The sequence below is a fragment of the Sebastes fasciatus genome, chromosome 12 (assembly GCF_043250625.1).
Source record: "Sebastes fasciatus isolate fSebFas1 chromosome 12, fSebFas1.pri, whole genome shotgun sequence".
In the NCBI taxonomy this organism is placed as follows: Eukaryota; Metazoa; Chordata; class Actinopteri; order Perciformes; family Sebastidae; genus Sebastes; species Sebastes fasciatus.
Genome location: NC_133806.1, coordinates 16,139,787 through 16,161,202, shown reverse-complemented (window position 1 = coordinate 16,161,202; position 21,416 = coordinate 16,139,787). Strand labels below are relative to the sequence as shown.

General features: G+C 37.9%; 2 protein-coding genes across 3 annotated transcripts; one reads left to right on the top strand and one right to left on the bottom strand.

Annotated features, from left to right (window-relative positions):
* The first annotated feature begins 563 nt into the window (after positions 1-563).
* On the top strand, positions 564-11,724 carry gba1 (glucosylceramidase beta 1). Its single transcript, XM_074653557.1, has 12 exons — positions 564-727; positions 916-996; positions 3,509-3,700; positions 3,781-3,927; positions 5,310-5,443; positions 5,966-6,138; positions 6,224-6,313; positions 6,399-6,546; positions 8,352-8,576; positions 9,043-9,206; positions 9,313-9,429; positions 11,044-11,724. The coding sequence occupies exons 2-12, from the start codon at positions 921-923 to the stop codon at positions 11,147-11,149; spliced, it is 1,572 nt and encodes a 523-aa protein (XP_074509658.1). The 5' UTR covers positions 564-727; positions 916-920; the 3' UTR covers positions 11,150-11,724.
* Positions 11,725-11,729: 5 nt separating this feature from the next.
* On the bottom strand, positions 11,730-21,354 carry rnf115a (ring finger protein 115a). Of its 2 annotated transcripts, none has more exons than XM_074653558.1 (9): positions 21,196-21,354; positions 17,702-17,760; positions 17,414-17,495; positions 16,882-17,165; positions 16,648-16,716; positions 16,486-16,558; positions 16,310-16,403; positions 14,704-14,819; positions 11,730-12,925 (listed from the first exon to the last, which is right to left on the bottom strand). In XM_074653558.1, the coding sequence occupies exons 1-9, from the start codon at positions 21,271-21,273 to the stop codon at positions 12,806-12,808; spliced, it is 975 nt and encodes a 324-aa protein (XP_074509659.1). In that variant the 5' UTR covers positions 21,274-21,354; the 3' UTR covers positions 11,730-12,805. The 2 variants fall into 2 exon arrangements, with proteins under 2 accessions (XP_074509659.1, XP_074509660.1); XM_074653559.1 differs by having other exon boundaries at positions 17,441-17,495; positions 21,196-21,353.
* Positions 21,355-21,416: the final 62 nt, after the last annotated feature.

The following is a 21,416-nucleotide window of genomic DNA, read 5'->3' as shown; positions in this document are numbered from 1 at the left end:
GCCAGATAGATGCCTTGGAAAAAGATATATATACACATATACATATATACATACATATATATCTATACATATATATGTACATACATTATATATATATATATATACATATTTTGATAGGTGACACTTTTTAGTTTGACAAAGCTTTTACAATTTGCATAAAGACACTGAAAACGTGACTATAATATATTCATATATATATATATATATATATATATGCATATATATATAAAATTGATATATATATACATATATATATAAAATTGATATACATATATATATACATACATATATATATATATGTATGTATATATATATATATATGTATGTGTATATATACACATATTTTGATAGGTGACACTCCTTAGTTTGACAAAGCTTTTACAATGTGCATAAAGACACTGAAAACGTGACTATAATATATTCAAAAGCCGTGTTACAAGGGTCGAAAAACAAACCTAACCTTGAGTGAGACAGTCATTCCTTTATTGTGTCGTATAGTTTTGTATCACAGCGCCACCTGGCTGTGGGTCAGATCATTACCTGGTTGTTCACGTGATCGTTTATGAAGTCACATGACCGGACCAAAGTCTCATCTGCTCACTAAAACAGAAGTGGTGTGAGGAAACGCTGCTATGGCAGATTGTACACAGATAAGGTGACTGTAGAGTGAGAGTATTTTAACATTAACCCTCGTGACATGCCCGAGTTTCTACCAGCATCCTCTGAGGTGAGATCCTCTTCTCTAAAGTAGCTCTCAATGATATGACAATACAATGTGTGTGTGTCAGCAGCTAGATGAATGGAGCAGTTGAGTCTTTGTTAACTTGTATTTTACAGTTTGAAGTGCTGCCTGTCACTGATTCATCCCATGTTTTTATCTGACTGTAGTCTAATTTAGATGTTCTTTGTCTCCAGATAAAATGGCGTTGTTGTTGTTGCCATCATCTGTACTTTTGGCTCTTGTTTTCCTCTCAGCAGAAGTGACCCTCTCTACAGGTAACACAACACAGGTTGACCCAATGCATGGATCAGTTCAATTCAAACATTATTGCAGACTCAAGGTCCAGATAAGAAAAAAGAAACAACAATACATTACATAGAATACATTACAATACAGGAAGCACTATAATGAGTCATGATTAAAAGATATTAAAAATATAAATATATACATACATTACAATACAGGAAGCACTATAATAAGTCATGATTAAAAGATATTAAAAATATAAATATAAATATATACATACATTACAATACAGGAAGCACTATAATAAGTCATGATTAAAAGATATTAAAAATATAAATGTATACATACATTACAATACAGGAAGCACTATAATAAGTCATGATTAAAAGATATTAAAAATATTAATATTAATATATATATATATATACATTACAATACAGGAAGCACTATAATAAGTCATGATTAAAAGATATTAAAAATATTAATATTAATATATACATACATCACAATACAGGAAGCACTATAATAAGTCATGATTAAAAGATATTAAAAATATAAATGTATACATACATTACAATACAGGAAGCACTATAATAAGTCATGATTAAAAGATATTAAAAATATAAATGTATACATACATTACAATACAGGAAGCACTATAATAAGTCATGATTAAAAGATATTAAAAATATAAATGTATACATACATTACAATACAGGAAGCACTATAATAAGTCATGATTAAAAGATATTAAAAATATTAATATTAATATATATATATACATTACAATACAGGAAGCACTATAATAAGTCATGATTAAAAGATATTAAAAATATTAATATTAATATATATATACATTACAATACAGGAAGCACTATAATAAGTCATGATTAAAAGATATTAAAAATATTAATATTAATATATATATACATTACAATACAGGAAGCACTATAATAAGTCATGATTAAAATATATTAAAAATATTAATATAAATATATACATACATTACAATACAGGAAGCACTATAATAAGTCATGATTAAAAGATATTAAAAATATTAATATATACATACATTACAATACAGGAAGCACTATAATAAGTCATGATTAAAAGATATTAAAAATATAAATATATACATACATTACAATACAGGAAGCACTATAATAAGTCATGATTAAAAGATATTAAAAATATTAATATTAATATAAATATATACATACATTACAATACAGGAAGCACTATAATAAGTCATGATTAAAAGATATTAAAAATATTAATATATACATACATTACAATACAGGAAGCACTATAATAAGTCATGATTAAAAGATATTAAAAATATAAATATATACATACATTACAATACAGGAAGCACTATAAAAAGTCATGATTAAAATATATTATAAATATTAATATTAATATAAATATATACATACATCAATGCCTTACATATAAAGAACTATACCAGTGCCTCCACAGCTGTGTAGTGCTAAATCTGATGTTAGACAACCACAAGATTATGTCATTCTCAGAGTGATTAAGCCGGCATATAAATTTGTACATGAGATTTCTTAATACAGTTTGAAAAGTATTTATGCCTGCAGACACAAACATTTCACTTGCACTGGAACATCTTGGTCTTTTTAGTTATATTCTCATTGCATCATTATATGCGACCTGAAGTCTCTGTTAGCTCGCTTTTTTATAGTTTGACCACAAATGGGCTGTATACAGTGGTGTACAATATGCTCTGAACAGAGACATCTTCACTCTATCTGAACACTGACTAAACATCTGTGAGAGAATGTTTGCATTTAACCTCCTATAGACCTTTTTCATTTGCCATTCAGTTGCTAGGGAAACAGCTTTGGTCCAAGTTTACTTCCTGTCAGCTACTGGATTAATAAACATTACAACAGGAAATACAAAAGGGCCTATTTCTAATGTTTATTTTGTGGTTAACCACAGAGCATCTCTTTTGTTTCATGCTCCCATACTCAGTTGTTTTGGAAACGATTCATGGAATGGTTAAGAAGCAAATCCACAGCAATGCCCACTATTGATCATGATCGTATTATTTTTAGTGTTTTATTTGAAGACAAAAAAAATTGGACCTAATGAATAATGTTTTACTAATTTTAGCCATATTCTTTATTCATAAGGCATACTTTTTAAAGATCCCTTTCATCTTCATTTGCTGCTATAATGAAACTCAACTCTATATTAAGTCCCTGAAATTAATTAAATAAAAATATGCCAAAGATCTCTTTATATTTCATTACTTGTCATGCTTTCTTTTTTATTAATTTATTTTTTATTTTATTGTCTGTGTAAATGTTAAATGTCTATTGTGATATTTGCTCAGCTTTGAGGCTGATAACTTTGTTATTGTAATTATTGTTGCCTAACTGTTTGTAACTTCATTCATAAATAATAATTTGAAAAAAAATGTTTATTTTGTCAAGTATGAAAAGGTCTAACTTCTGTTCAACGACTATTTCAGACAGAAAATCATGTTTCTATGGCTTCCTCTCCTTCCAGGAAGCAATGAATGTGTTGCCAGAAACTTTGGCCATGACTCGGTGGTGTGTGAGTGTAATTCAACCTACTGTGACAGCGTTGGGTCGGTCACCTCGCCTCCACTGGGCCAGTACTCCTCCTACCTGAGCAGCAGGGCCGGCAGCAGACTGGAGGCGGGCCGGGGTCAAGTCCAGGCCAACAGCACCGGAGCAGGTGAGAGATGATGTGAGGCTTTTTATCTGGGCTGTCTGTGGTGTTGGAGCATCTCTCTCATCTCTTTGTGTCTCTTTCAGGCCTCAGGTTGACTATCGTTCCCAGCCAGAAGTACCAGAGGATCAGGGGATTCGGTGGCGCTATGACAGACGCAGCAGCCATTAACATCCTGTCTCTCTCTGCTGGTGCACAGGACCAGCTGCTGCGACAGTACTTCTCCCCTGAAGGTACACTCACAACGCCCACTTTATGTGCAAATAGTGGGGTAATGGATCAGAAAAGCATAATGTGACCGTAAATTCTAGGAATAAGAGGCACATTTATTATTCTTGTTTGTGTACTATTACACATAGCAACCAGTGTTTTCCCACATAGCAACGGTTGTCCTGCTTCAACGCAATGAAAAATACATTTCACACGTTCTGTGAGAGGTGTCTATATGTGCAGGTTAGTAGGTGCGAGGCTATTAGAACAGCGTCCCTAAAGAAAAAAAGGTAACGTCTGCACACTACTCCATGCCACAATATTTTTATTGACTACGTTTCGATCCTTGTCAGGTCAAAGTGTAAATCACACCCATATTTATACATACAGCACACCAACAGGTAAACAAGCTCTATGATGGCAGGTGTGGTTCATCCAAAACACCAGTTTGATAAAACATGCACAAGCAGTTAACAATTTGATAAAGTACATAGAATAAGTATATAAAAACAGTCATACAAAAGCCATACTTCTAAATGTCATACATATGTTATTTATGAACATTATGTCATATATTCATCATCACATATATCAGAAAATACATCACCTACGTTCAAAAATATAACAATTAAGGTAGAGGAAAAAGGAAAGAAGAAAATAATACATAAAATACAGAAATTGGGTTTAAAACACCCTTCTAAGTTATCTATATCAAATCCCAATATGGAAAATAGACACACCAAATTTTCCACTTTTCAAACACTTTGACCTGACGAAGATCCAAGTAGGATCGAAACGTAGGCAGTAAAATATTGTGGCATTAGTGGAGTAGTCCTCGTTAGTTTGTTTCCCACATCAACAGAATCATCATCAGCATCCACGTCGTCCATAAGGATAAGAATAATTTACTTCGACAACAGAAATTTGTAAATAATAAAACACAATAGCATTACAATGATGGATATATTCTGTGATCAACTGTTTTTAGTGATTATTATGTGCACATAGCAAAAAGGAAACGCAGATAGAATCTCATAAAAATCAGAAGGTTGCCAGGCAAGGTAAGTTTATTTATACAGCACATTTCAGCAGCAAGGCAATTCATAAAACACCAAAAGCATCGCGACAAAGAGCAAAAGAAACGCATTATAAAAGGACATTTAAATACATCTGTCATTAAAATCCAAGAGAATAAAAAATAAAAACAAGCTAAATAGAATACGACTGGTGTAAAATACAAGAATAAAAGTTGCAGTGCGTTGTAAGAGATGATTTAATAAAAAGCAGCTTCAGCCTTGATTTAAAAGAAGTGAGAGTTGCAGCTGACCTGCAGTTTTCTAGGAGTTTATTACAGATATGCTAAATGATGACATTGAGTCGTTATTGATGCTGTGTCTCTTTGCAGGTATCGGCTACAGCGTGGTGCGTGTCCCCATGGCCAGCTGTGACTTCTCCACCCGTCTGTACACGTACGCCGACACACCTGGAGACTACAACCTGGACAATTTCACACTGGCCCCCGAGGACATCAACATGAAGGTCTCTCTCTTCTCCTACTCTTTCACACACACATCTCCATCACTCCATTTATTTATTTATTTATTTTGCACAATTTAAGACTATACAACATAACAACAAAAATAAATGAATAATATAAAGTGCAGGAAGAGGCAAAAAAAACACTGGGCTTAACTGAAGCCTCCACCTATAGAGACAAGATTAATATAAAAGAAATAATATGGCTACATGATAGTGATAACAAACAATTAGGACAAGATATATATAATAACAAAAATAACAATACAGTAAATATATTTAAAAAAAGACAAGTGTGTGTGTAGCGTGGAAGTGTATGGTTAGTGTTTGTGAGGAGGATATTGATTTAAATATCTATAAAGAGTTCTGGTTAATCGTAACCAAACAACATTGTGAGTGGGAAAAAATAAAAAAACATAAAAACAGATACATGGACAACATTTAAATAACCCTTTAAGTGACTTTTGAAACATTTGAAACATCCATAGCTCTTATCTCTCCTCCTCCTCCTCTTCCTCCTCTCAGATCCCTCTCCTGCAGCGTGCTCAGGCCTTGTCTCCTCGCCCTCTGTCTCTGCTGGCCAGCGCCTGGAGCGCCCCCGCCTGGATGAAAACTAACGGTGCTCTCATAGGAAAAGGCTCCCTGAAGGGCCAGCCTGGGGGCAAGGAGCACAAAACCTGGGCTCAGTACTATATCAGGTGACATGACGGGCTTTACCTAAATGCAATGTCACACGCTGGTAATGCTTCATACAAGGGGGAACTTATTATTCTTTCCTCTCAGGTTCCTTGAGGAATACGCTAAATATAACTTGACCTTCTGGGCTTTGACCACAGGGAATGAGCCCTCTGCAGGACGGATGACAAACTACAGGTCTCTCCTCACATGATATTACGCAGAATTAACAATCAACGTGGCTCATAAATTTCACAACAGACTGAGACGTATGTTACTGCAGTTTCCAGGCTCTTGGCTTCACTCCCGAGGAGCAGAGGGACTGGGTGGCTCTGGACCTGGGCCCTGCCCTGCACGATTCTTCACACCCACGCACACACGTCCTCATACTGGATGACAACCGCCTGCTGCTGCCGCACTGGGCCAAAGTGGTGAGTCCAAGGACGGAGAGATAGCATGTAAAGTCATTGCAAACTTTGTTATACCTGAGACGACTCTGGTGGTGCTGGCAAGAAATGAGGAGTTTTTAAACATAAATAATAATTATAATAGTTTATTTAAATAGCACTTATCAAAACCCACGTGACAAAGTGCTTTACAAGAAACACATAAAACATAACAATAAAATACAAAAGGCATGGGGGTAGGGGGAGAGGAATAAACTTGTACAGTGCAAATCAATAGTTAAGAGAATTAAAAAAAGAGAATTAGAGTAAACCTCAGAATTGAAGGAGAGATTATAAGAAAGTCTTTCGATATAGATAAGTCATTTAAAACAAGATGCTGATATAGCAAAATCAGTATGAAAAAATAAAATGGATTAATCAGTACTAAAAGATCTTAACATGATAAGTTAAGATATAATGTATGACACAATACAAGATGCATTCAACACAGTAAAGATGATATAAGGTAAGAAGCAATTGTTTAGATGCTGCATGGGGAAAGGTAAACTAAGTGCAGTTAGCTTCCATTCACTCTGTAGTGAAGCAGCTGCAGGAATGAAGGACCTTTTACATCTTCTAGTCACATCTTTATTCTCTGGAGGAAAGAGTCTAAAACTACCAATGTGTATCAGATAGGAGTCAACATGAAGAAAGTGTTTTATGTAGCAGCCGAGATAGATTTTTGTTTTTCATAAAGAGGCTCCTAAACCACGCCACAAGAGTCAAGGACAAGATTAAACAATGCTCTGTTAAAAACAAAACAACAGATTTCTGCAGGGTTCACTAAGTTCAATTTCAGACTTTTTAAGACCTTTTTATTACCACATAGAACACAATGTAATACCTGTTTCACCATGATCATGCCAACCAAAGTATGAGTGTAAGCTGTAAGGACAGACACTTTTTGAAGCCAGCTTGCTGCCTCAGCACACAGCATTTTATATCTGTTTATTTAACCTTGATTCAGTCCTCATCACCGTGTACCCGCTGCTCCTATTAATGTAGCTTCTATTGGTGTATTATATTTTTATATAAATGTGTTTTATTGTGTCCTGTCTGGATGTGATATGTTGTGTTTTAAAGTACCATTTTTAATAGCAGTCTTTGCACATGCAAACCAAAGACAGATATCTGCATTTTGTACACAAATTATTTTCTATTTTTTTTTAATATTTCTAAAGTATGATGGAAAACCAGTAGGGATGATATGGCCTAGACTTATTTATTATTATATTAAAGTTGATGCAGCACATTCCAGCAGTGTATAACAATAATCCCTAATGCTATAATCAATTATATTAACGCAGCCTGGACCTGGATGAGCAGCATCAAATTTAGGGATTGATTAACCAATTAAAAATGATAAATTAATTTATGTTCATTTAAGTTTTTGCTAAAATTTACACTTGCCCATTGTGAGATGATGAGCTTCGTAGCTACTCTATCAAGCAGTAGTGACTGTTTTCTACACGTCTGACTGAATTCACTGAAACTCTATAGTTAATGTCGATTCCATCACACGGGCAGCCTTTAATTGCATTCAGAAACATTTCTTAACTGACATTACCGTCTACAGCAGGCAAGAGAAAATATTTAAGACTATTATAAATTACTTTTTAATACCATATAGGGCCTTTTTTTAAGAAACTGAGAAACTTTTAAAGAGAATTCAATGTTTTTATGACTTCTCAAGTACCTGCAGATACCTTGAAAGAGGAGAACATTGGTGCCCTTTTTTGCATTCATTTAAAGTGGAAACTCATAGTAATTTTTCCCCGTTGTCCCTCCAGGTCCTAAATGACATTCATGCAGGAAAGTACATTCATGGCGTTGCAGTTCACTGGTACTTGGACGGGATGGTCCCAGCAGAGATAAGCCTGGGAGTCATCCATCATCTCTACCCAGAGTATTACCTGTTTGGCACAGAGGCCTGCTCCGGCTGGAGCCCTCTAGACAGAGGAGTGAAGCTAGGGAGCTGGGACAGGGCTGAAGAGTACGCTCATGACATTATAGAGGTAAGATCATCTTATCGTTTGCATGAGGCTTGTTCAGTCAGATCCACTGTGACAGATTTGACAAGCTGTGAGCTGTTGCTGAAAGGTGAATCACCTCCCTCGATGCTGCAGTGCCGGTTTACGAGTTGCACTCTGCTGCACACACTCTTCAGAAATTGCCTGCAGGCCACCAAAGCAAGCTGGAACTGGTGTTTTGTTTCTTCTCTCTCTCTCTCTCTTTCTCTCTCTCTCTCTCAAATGAAATTGGACTCCCTCCATTCTATCTATTTTGCATGGGTGCATTCAGACGCCAGACATCTTGAGAATCAGGAGGGATTTTGTTTATGTAGATGTGCTGTCCTTGTGACATTTAAACAAAACACCAGGCGCCGGTCCAGTGGATTCATCTAAACGAAACAACACCTCTTACTACAAAGTTACAAAGCACAGACTAGATGCTAAACTGTGGGTGTTTTCTCCCCGGCAGGACTTAAACCACTATGTGGTGGGTTGGACTGACTGGAACCTGGCGTTGGACCAGACTGGTGGGCCAAACTGGGTTAAAAACTTTGTGGACAGCCCTGTTATAGTGGATGCACAGCGGGACGTCTTCTACAAGCAGCCACACTTCTACAGCATGGCCCACTTCAGGTAGTCTCACATGATCTTTGTTCACACTGAATGGCATCTTTCACCTGTTCCATCATTACAAGGAGGCAGTCTAATGAAATCCACACAAATCACAATTTTTACACAGTAAGTTCCTGTGGGAAGGGTCTCAGAGAGTGGGAGTGTCCGCCAGTCAGAAAACAGACCTGGAATACTCTGCCTTCATCAGAACAGATGGCTCAGTAGTGCTCATCATACTCAACAGGTACGTGAAACCATATGTTTTTATGTGCAAATTACAGGAAATTCATTCTACTCAATCTTGGGCTGGGCAATATATTGATATAATGTTGATATCATGATATGAGACTAGATATCGTCTTAGATTTTGGATATTGTAATATGGCATAGGTGTTGTCTTTTCCTGGTTTTAAAGGCTGTGACGTAATAAGTAAAGTGGTGTAATTCTCTGAACTTACCAGACTGTTCTAGCACATCTAGTATTTCCTTAAAACCACTTAGTCATTATATCCACATTACTTGATGACTATTTATCCAAAATCTTATTGAGTAAATATTTTTGTGAAAGCACTAATAGTCAACCCTAGAATATTGTCTCAATATCAAGGTATTTGGTAAAATATTTTGATATTTTATTTTCTACATATCGCCCAGCCTTTTGTAGGTAGGGCTGAACAGTTTTGAAAAAATATGTAATTACGATTATGTTAACTGATATTAGAGGGAATGATAATTTTTACATAATTATTCTCATTTTCATTGAAAAAAATTCTAAAATGATTATGCTGTGATTTTCACAGGGATTTGTTTGAAACAAATATGTTTTGTTAAAGGGAGAGCTCAGGTGTTTTGAAGTGGGGTCGTATGAGGTACTTATAAATAGTCAGTGTATTACGTCCAGTAGGTGACGGTCAGCACGCTCCCAGTTAAGAGAAGCAGACGCACGGGTGCAAAGCAATGTACTGCTGTGGACGGGGCCGACAGCAAAACATATTTTAGCCTTCTAAAAGAAAGACCCACTTAAAAAATTGTCATCAGTTTAAGTGTACACTATATTTGGAACATTTTCACCACCACTTGCCGTGAGATAGCCGTTTCCGACGGGGAATTGAAGCCGTTGTATCCATCTATGCTCTCGCCAAAGCCACCGGACTCCATTGAAAAATCTTTACTTTAACCTCGTAGAACATGGTGGTTGCTGGTCTACCGCTGCCTCGATCGGTTTGTTTGTGCTTTAATGTGACTTTGGTGAATCCGAACAAACCAAAGTCGCACAATAGCTTAAACAAACTAATGGATCGAGGCAACGTAGACCAGCAACCACCGTGTTCTGCGAGGTAACATATTTCAATGAAGCCTGGTTACTTTGGCCAGAGCATAGATAACGGCTTCAGTTGCCCATTGGAAACATAGACTGTATCGCTGTCTGGCGGCAGGATAAACCAGAATACCATAAAATATTCTAAATATAGTGTACAGGCGTTTAGGTGGCTAAAATACGTTTTGCTGCTGGCCCCGTCCACAGCAGTACATTGCTTTGCTCCCGTGCAGTAACTCCTGTCTGCTTCTCCAAACTGGGGGCGTGCCGACCGTCAACTACAGCAGGTAATACACTGACTATGGATAAGTACCTCATACAACCCCACTCTAAAACACCCAAACTATCCCTTTAAGTCTGTAGAATATGACGTGTAGGCCAGGACATCTCTGCAGCACGACAATATTTAATGTAAAATGGGATTTTGACACACATTTCGTCTTTAACAAATATTGCGCTTCCTGCCATTTGAAAATTGCAGTAGACATAATTGCGATTTCGATGATAATATTTTGATTAATTGTGTGGCCCTATTTGTAGGTCTTCATCAGTGATCCAGTTTGAAGTCTGGGATCCCGCTGTGGGCTACATCTCCTCCACAGCACCGGCTCAGTCACTGCTCACACTTGCCTGGAACACACACTGATCAGTAATACAAGTTCACATTCATTTGTTCCACCTCTACCATAAATGTTTCTATGCACAATTCAAAATGCAGTAAGCATTTCATGTTGGAACCTTCACTTTTATTACTTTGAGTGCTTTGTCGGTATCAAGCCACTCACACATTTTCTAATTAACTGGTGCAAGATTTATTTATTTTTTCATATGCTGTGCTTTCCTCCACAGCTTTGGTGATTTCAGTGGTCACTTAAATTAACCTCAGCAAACCAGAATAACCTCAACTCATTTGATTTTCATGTAAAAGCCTAAAATGCTTTTTTTATGCACAGATTCCTATCAGGAATGGTACCTGAAAGTAATGAATGTATCACCAGAATGACCTGTGCTGAAGCGTAACTGGTGCCTTGATTTCCAGCTAATAAGATGCTTTAAGTGTCCTCACCATCTCTGAAGAAATCATATAAATAATGTACAGAAATTGTAAATGCCTTCTGCTGTTGCTATTTAATTGAATGAAGTGTGTATTGTTTTAAAATATCCTACTTTTTTGTATCTTAATGACACTAAAAATCATCAATACAAACAATGAAAATTCAACTATGACCATTTTTTTGTCAATTTATTAATACATCATAGACATTTTTTTCATATATATAATATACAGTTCGATAACCAGGTATTTCACATTTGTGTCGCCATTCTCAATGTTTTTTTTTCCTTTTGCAAACCATAAGTTGTTGGACTAAAATTATTTACATAAAAAAAGAAGTAATAAAAAAATGTGAACCAAAAGACGGTCATAAACAGAGGAATAAAACGACAGAGGGATGCCATCTGTTTATAATATATACACCAGGAGAAGTAGGTTTAGATAATGGGCCAATTTCATTCCCTTACTGGTAGGACATTTCATTTATTCCCCAAAAGTTTGTAAGGAATTTGCTTTCATTCGATGTCACAGCCTCCATTTGTGGCCGATAAACAGCAGCGACTCAACATGATCCTATAAAAAACTGTTGTTGAAGTACACTACAGAGGGTGGACGCAATAACATGAACACCTGTACAATGCAATCCAATAAAACACCACCAGAATAAATAACTAGTCGAGATCTTCTTGACAAAATCTCAACCATTATCCCCTTCATAAACATAACATTTATTGCAGGGCTATAGGTGTTCATGTTGTTAGGTCCAGACCCTGTAAATGCAAAGAATGAAAGTAACCTCTATAGTATTCCCAAACCCCGTACAGGGCTCAGTTGCAGGATTTAGCTAATTGTCCGATGAGTAAAGAGGGCGTGGTTTATGATATAAAGTCTGGCATTTCCCCACAATAGTGTATTGCAGCAGTGCATTTCAAGAGAGATGGAAAAGGAGTTTGCTTGAGAGGTGGAAGTAGAGAAGACATGGGCTTGATCATCATCAATATAGGCTGGTTTGTTATGAGGCAAAAAAAAGAGAGATCTAGCAGACCTGTTAAGACGTCTGTACGGGTATCGGTATACATGGTTGAGGAGAAAGGCATTAAAATAGAAAATAAAAATACAAAAAAGATCAGACCGAGATGATTATGACTGCAACAGAGATGAAAAAGAGGAGAGTGAGAAGCGCTCTGTCTTCTCGGTGTGTTGTTGGATGTAGGCGAGGAGAACCGAGGGATGAGACGGGTGGGTGTCTCAGAAGGACCATCTCTCCTGTGTGCGGGGGTCCATGGAGAGAGTGGGGGACTCTGATGGGGGCTGGCTGCTGCTGTCTTCTCCGTTCAAACTCTTCCTACAGACTGGACATGTGTCATGCTGTGTGGCCACAGAACAGAAATAGATAGCATTAGCTTTGGGCAGCTTTCTCACGAGTTTTAACAAGTGGATTTTAGTCCTATTTTACACGATGCTCAGGCTGTTCTTTGACTTTGAATGCCAGGATGTTTCTGTCAGTCAAATGAACCTCAGCAAAATTCCCCACTGCTAATGTTAAATCACTGGTAGAGTAGGGAAACTTCAGCATTGTGAAATGCAAGATTAGTTTACCCATGTATTGTTGATTTTTCATTTAATATTCCTTTAAAAAGGAACAGAGTGTATAATTTAGGGGGATCTTTATACGAATCCGGGAAAGTACCGGAAGTAAACAAGTCGCTAATGGAGACTTGTTTACTTCCGGTACTTTCCCGCACTTCCCTGCAGTGTCTCCCATTACGCGTGCGTTTGAATGCAAGTTGTACAGTTTTCTACTTTTACTTTCTATGAAACGTTACTTTTGACAACGATGTCTAAAAATTCAGGAAGAACCTGAGCAGTTCTCAGCTGCCTGACGTTAGCCTGACATGGTGAAACAATTAATGTCAGGAGAGTCTTCAGAGACCAGGTCCAAAGCACACTGGAGCACACGGATTTCAGGCAATCAACTTTATTAGAAGACTTAACGTTTCGACGCCAACTGCGTCTTCATCTGAGTCCTCGACTCCAAGAGTCCTTGACTAACTAATGTTAGTCTTCTAATAAAGTTAATTACCTTAAATCCGTGTGCTCCAGTGGGCTTTGGACCTGGTCTCTGAAGTCTCTCCTGTTACAAGACTGCCCTATTCTGTGAGCACCGGACAGGCTTACTATTCCTTGTGAAACGGTTGGAGCGTGTTTAACCTCCTTTCTTCACTCAACAATTAACGCCAGCTAAGTTAACACTGCTTCGCTAACGGCGTTAGTGGACTCACTGTCTAGGGGCTGCAGTGGTCCCCACAGAATAAATTAACTCAGTCAACTAACTGTGGCGTCATTGTGAAATATAACGTTAGCTGCTCTAACTAGGGCAGCATCACAAACGGAACACGCACAAAGTGTCTGCTAACGGAGTGTTAACTGACTCTCATCCGAATGCATCATTGTTGCTCGTAGTGACGGCAGCTGTGTCCTCAGGAGCCTTCAGTTTTACTTTAATCAATTTTAAATGCATATGCATCTGTTTATTATCTACTCCAACCATTTACGTAAGTTACCACAAGCAACCACGGACGCACTCGACTGAAAATCACCTGTTAATACTGTTAGCAGAGAGTCACTACGACTTGCTACTGCAGTAATGGCTGCGCTGCTAGATGACGGAACACAAAGCGGTCATCTATTGGCACAAATGTAATATAATATTAATAAAAAAATGTTTTCTTTAGTGTATAATCACCTGAAAATAAGAATCATTGTGTTTTTGGTACCTTATAATGAGCAGTTTATATCTACATACGGAGCGGGTCCTCTTCACGGAGGCGGCCGCCATGTTTCTACAGTAGCCCAGAACGGACAAACCAAACACTGACTCTAGAGAGGGACATTCACGTCTTCTCCTGTATGCTTGGCACACTGGAGAGGGTTTCAGTTGGTTGTAATCTGCAACCTCATCGCTAGATGCTGGTAAATCCTACACACTGCACCTTTAAGGCAATTCTAAGTGTAAGGCTGGCGATATGTATGATTCACATTTCCTTATGGTCTCAATACCAACATGAGCGTTGTGATTATCTCAGTTACAGTATCACATGTTGGATCTAACTCTACAAAGTTCAACCCTCTTTGTTATGACTCACCATTTCCAGCCATGGTACTATACAGTCTGAATGAAAGAAGTGGTTACAGGGTAGCTGTCTGACTGGCTCTCCCACTGCGAAGTCCTCTTTGCACACCGGACATTCCATACAGCAGTCTACAGGAGAGAAGACGGACATGTTTTATCAATACCTGTGTGGTTAATAGTGGTTTCTAGGGTCAATTCAGTCACTTGGTAATGACTTGCTACATTTGTTGGGGGATGTGCAGCAGATCATTAGCACCAAAACTCATAAAGTTTCTTAGCAGTAAAACAGTTAAACAGTACCAAGCATGGTTTTTACTAATTACTAAAAACAATAATACAAAAAGATAACGATGTAATGCCTTGTGGCCTGAAAAAAAGGCACATTTCTCCAAAGACGTCAGCTATCAAAAACCCTGCAAAAGCTGGGCTAAATAACTAACCAGTTACAGCTGAGTGGTAAAATAGGACAGCACAGACAGAAGAGGAAGTCAAGAAGAACAGATCCAAAAGACGTCATCTCAGAGTAATTTATGGAACACTGTTGATGCTCTCAAGGTTAATGGGCATTTCGTCCCTAACGGACAGTTTCAGCGGCTTCTCTTGGCAGGCGGCAACAGCTTATAAACACAAGTGGCTTTTCATACTGTATATATGTGCTACACGGACTTCTAAACAAAAAAGCATTTATTTACGTAATGACAGATGCGTTATTAGCATTTTTTTACGGAGGAGATTAGATGAGGACACGCCCCTGTGTATGCATATATAAGCCAGTAGTTACTAAGAACTTAGTGACGCCTTTACATACAAACTTAATAATAGATTCATGAACAGCTGGTCCAACCCAAGGTGTGTACTTAGATAATTGTTTAAATACCATTTTTGCATACAGAGGATCAGACTGACAGCTCCAGTCTTGCAGGGCTCAACAATAAGGATTGCTGGCTTGCCCGGGGCAAGTAAAATGCCACGTTGGGCTAGTAAATCTAGCAAATCACTTGCCCGATATAAAATAATTAAATACATTGTTTTTTCTGGAGTTGATGGTGGATTAGCTCAGGAGTGAGCCACCAGTTGCAAATGTGTGTACAGTTTAGGTCGTGTCTAGAAGGGAGCCAACAAATTGGTGAAACTCGCGCGAGATGGTTGAGGTTAAGCATTGGTCTTGAATAGTTAAGTTTAGGCATTGACCTCGAATAGTTAAGGTTAGGATAGGTCGTTGGGCGAGTCTCCCAAGAGTTTTTGCAGATCTCAGATCAGATTTCGCAGTTTGCAGGTTACCTTCTAGACACAACCCAAAGTTCATGAGCTGAAGCGCAAGCGAGCATTTCAATTATCCTGGAAACAGTATATTTAGATTTAGGTGGGTGGTGTTAGAGGATGTGGGCGAAGCTCTACATTAATTTACTTAAATAAAGATTAAATATGACAACAATTTGTATAGGGGGAGGAAAAAATTTACTTTGGGCAAGTAGATTTCTGACCCACTTGCCCAACCGGCCGAGTGAAAAAAACATTTGCATTGTACCCCGTCATGTCCATGAGCAATATTGCAATTTGTACTTAGAGAAACATGGTGAGATCGAGTGGGACAAACAGGAAAACAAGGAATTACTGACCTGCTTGTTCCTGAGAGATATTGACAGTTGGGAGAGAAGAGATCTTCTCTTTCTCTGCTGGAGGAGGTCCTGTGTTCTCCAGCTGACCTAGTAACTACACACACAGAAACGCATTTTTAAATTGCAGTTAAATTAAAAGGTGACAGGGACATAAAGTTGTATTGAGTTTGGTTTACCTGTGTTATCACGGCGTCTAACCCTCCCTGTCCCCAGGCGTAATCCCCTGGGTTAGAGTGCAGCATCCCCGTCCTGAGAGAGACACAGACACCACAAGTTGATAAGAAATAGCGCTGGCACTGTGACGCTAGCACGGTGATGCTACTGTGATGTCATCTTACCATGAGAGGGGAGGTGAGCCAGGGACTCCAGAGTTGGCAAAGAGGCCGGCGAGAAACTGTTGTACAATCCTGAGACACAGAGAGAAAATATACAACCGTTAATGTCATCACCAAAAATAAGAACAGTCAGGATTATAAGAGCATAAATAGCACCGTCATTATTATAAGTGGGCGTATGCAAGGCGGAGAAGAGAGCCAAGAGGCACACTGAAGCTGAACTGGTCAGTTACTCACCCCTCAACAGCAGGCGAGCGGTCTGGTCTACTGCTGCCTCTGGACCGGTATCTTCTCTGGCTGTGCAGGCGAGGGGGGCGTCCTGGTCCCCAGTGATCCCCGGCTCCTAGTAGACCCCCCATAGGTCCCCCTAGGCCTGCTGGGACTGACCCCCCGATTGGTCCCCCTCCCAACCCCCCCAGGTCACTGAGACCCCCCAAGCGCCCTCCTGGGAGCCGAGGTTCTGAGTCAGGTGTGTCAGCGTCTGTTGTAAATGGCCGCTCCAGTAACAACAGGTGCCATAGCTAACAGGGGAGGTGGGATTGGACAGGGGAGGAGACAAGTAAGGGTTTGGAGAAAGAGATGAAGGATAGGGGAGCAGGCAGCAAAATGGGAAAAGAGAGGAGGCCGACATGCAATAGCAACAAAGGACAGGGGCAAACAGAAACGTGGGTTGAGAAGAGGACAGGGGAAGAAGAAGAAGACAAAGTTAAATTAAAACACATAAATGTTTGCAATTAATCCTCATTGCCCACTTCCCCACCCTATTCACCCTAAAATCCCTGAGGTCAGCGTGTACCTCTGCAAATTGTGTAGCTGCGTCATCTATCCCGTTAGCGACACCCTCTAGGAGACTGAGGGAAACCGCACAAGGGGACAAAAGACACATTATTAGCAACGTCCAGCACTGAACCCTATACACATGTTCAGGTTTAGTGCTGGCCTGGGACAAAACTGCGCAGTAATCTTACAAGTTTCTACCTGCTTATGTTCCAGAATAACACTAAAAGTGTTGTCTGTAGAAGTGAGGCAGATACGTAGAATAATACATGTCTCTTACCTGGAGTCTTCTGTTACTTCCTCGATGAACCCTGAGTCACACCTCGGACAGATATACTCCTAGAAAGAATCACGACAAAGACTGAGTCACACTGGTGAGAAAAAATATACTCATTATAATTTCCTAGAAAACCAAGGTGAGATATACAAACGTCTTGTATTGTTCAACCAACAGTCCACAGCAAATTGTCACACTGGAGAAGCCAAAACCCCAAAAATATTTGTCAATTTCTGCTTTAAAAATGACGGAAATGGATAATTAATAATCAAAAGTAGTTCCAGATTAATTTTCTGTTGAGCGCCTATTGATTGATTATTGTTTCAGCTCTACTTTGTTATCCATTACAAGAAAATAGAAATTAAAAGAACAACAAAACTCATGGGGTTTTTGTTTTACACATATGAAAGGTTTTGTCTGACGTTATGCATAAGAAATAAACATAATTGGATTTTTAAAAAGTAATAACCATATATTGATATATATATATATATATATATATATATATATATATATATATATATATATATTTCTAACGCTCAGCCTTTGAAGGGAATCATAAAAACATTGTTAAGATAATATGCTGACTGGTTTGGTCAACAAAACAAGACTTTGTGAGTTTATCTTTACAAGGATGATATAAGTCAGATTTGTATGACGACCAGTGCTTTATGAATGTAGCCCAGGAGGTAGAGCTGGTCTACCAACCACACCTAACTGTAAAGTGTGTGGAGTTTTATAGCAAGAAGCCACCACAATAGAATGAGGAAAACTCGACTGCTAGTTTGTACAGCTGGATCATCTGTTGTCCCCTCAGTGTAAGACAGGGTTTCCCAACAATAGGAACAGAATTAAAGTGGGGTCCTTCAATATACAGACTGGGTGATGAGAGATTAAACTGATAAGTTTGTTTTATAACATAAATTCATGAAGAAAAAAAATAGGTAAAAAATATATTCTATTCTATATTTATATTCTATTCTATTTGGAGCTCACTGGATGTTTTTGAAAACAGTGTACAACAGAGTACAAATTAATTATACCATGCTCACATGACAATTTAAAACCCTCTGTTAGCTTGACTTGCAAAAATTTGAGGATCTAAAACTATGGTCATGTTCAGAGTTGGTTGAGAAACCCTGCGATAGGCAGAAACAGTTCAAGTGAGTTGTGTGTCATTTGCTCATAGACAGGTCATCATATCAGTTGTATAATACATGACAGAGAGATGGTCCTCGGGATATACTGTAGTAGTGTGTGGGTGTTGCAGTCACTTGGCTCAGTGAAGACATGCCACAGGATTGAGTGTGCCTGAGACAAGCAGGCCAGTTTAGAGTCAGTGACAGGGCAGGCTGGAATTACCCTCAACCAGACCATAAAAATAAGGATTCAGCTGACAACTGGATAATCTGGTGGCCTGACTTAATGACACAATGACTGCTAACCACAAAGATAATGCCGGTTTATTAGGTACATTTTGTCCACTTATATCAATCAAGATAGACTAAGTAAATATTAAACCAATATCAGGGCAGCAACTAACTCCTTTTTGTCATTTAATGTCAATTAATTTGTTGTCAATAGACTAATCTATTAATCAACTAATCATTTAAACTCTAGTCAGTTTAATACATTATAAGTCAACTACAAATTAAAATAATAATCAATATTAATATTTAAATTAACACCTCTCTAAAACAGTTTCAACAAAACCACTATAGCCTTCATGAACCTAGGATTTAGTACTGGAACTAAGAAAATATATGTTAAATATATCCTGAGGTTGTCTATTAAACCAATATCAGGGCAGCAACTAACTCCTTTTTTCATGTTCGGTTAATCTGACAATTATCGTTTAATGGATAGTTTATTTGGGAGACATAATAAAGAAATAAAAAGATAGCTTGTGTTTTGTACAACCAACAGACATATACCCAAAAATATTAATTTTACTATCATAAAAGACAATAAAAACCTGCAAATCTGAACATTTGAGATGCTGGAACTAGAAAAATGTTGGCATTTTTACCTTATAGTGACTTTACACAATTAATAGATTATCAAAATTGTTAGCAATTCATTTTCTGTCAAAAGAATAATCTATTAATCAACTAATCATTTCAGCTCAAGTCAACTACAAATTGAATTAATAATTAATATTTAAATCAACACCTATCTAAAACAGTTTCAACAAAACCACTATAGCCTTCATGTACCTAGGATTTAGTACTGGACTGCTGTATTTTAGACTGGATTAGCTAAGTGTAGCTAATAAACTTGAGACTGAGTGTAAATAGGAAACCCTAACAAATATCTAGGACGTAGAAAATATATGTTAAATATATCCTGAGGTTGTCTAGTAAACCAATATCAAGGCAGCAACTAACTCCTTTTTTCATTTTCGGGTTAATCTGACAATTTGATCATTTAATGGATAATTTATTTGGGAGATATAATAAAGAAATAGAAAGATAGCTTGTGTTTTGTACAACCAACAGACATAAAACCAAAAATATTAATTTCACTATCATAAAAGACTATAAAAACCTGCAAAATCTTCACATGCTGGAACTAGAAAAATGTTGACATTTTACCTTATAGTGACTTAACACATTAATAGGTTATCATATCAGGTATATTCATTTTCTGGCAATAGACTAATCTATTAATCAACTAATCATTTCAGCTCTGGTCAGTTTAACGCATTATAAGTCAACTACAAATTGAATTAATAATTAATATTAACATTTAAATTAACACCTCTCTTAAACAGTTTCAGTTTCATGAACCTGGGGTGTACTACTATACTGCTGTATTAGACTGGATCAGCTAAGTGTAGCTAATAAACTTGCAACTGAGTGTAAAATAGGAAACCCTAACAAATATCTAGGATGTAGAAAATATGTGTTAAATATATCCTGAGGTTAGTAAAACTCTGTGAAGCCTGTGGGTCCAGTCAGCAGCTCAACACTCTCACTTTTAACTTCAAAACTGAAACTAACACGACATGTTTATATCTCTGTAAAATTCCCCCAACTCGTCCTGCCAAAGAGTATGCTTTATCAGAAACAGACCTGAAAGCGAAAGTAGCCTATTAATCAAACAACTACTAGTAATACTGTGTATAAACTCAGATAACAACAGAGAGCTTCTTCTCAGCTGTTTGTGTTGTTTTGTGCAAAACACAATATCCTCAAGCTGTCAAAGCAAAGGCGTCAAAGCACAGTGGCTAAACTGTCTTAAACATAACAGCCTAACAAATCCATACTTGCTTTTGATGCCTTATTTTTAACGAAGACCTTAGCTTGTGTCACGAGTTTATTTAGAGAGTTAACAACAACAAACCTTCGCTACCTGCTAACAGGCTAGCTGGTGTTTAGCTGTAGCATTAGGAGCGAAACAAACGGCTATTTCAGGAGAAAAGGTTGCCTTGACAACCGCACATCTTTATACAAAGACAGTATGTTAGATTAGGAAAGAAAAACCGTCTTCCTTACCGGGAGTTTGGGGTTCACTTCTCCCTTACAGCAGTGACAGAAGAACCGATGCGGTGGAACAGCCGCAGCCTCCGCCATCTTCCTCCACAACCAGCACACAAACACTGATGATGATGACGTCGGTCCTCCAGACTGGAGACAGCTGTCCGACTGCAGCCCGGCATGCACCGCGGCACCGCCCAGCGGCAGCCCGAGCACCGGAAGTGTTCATGTGTGCTATA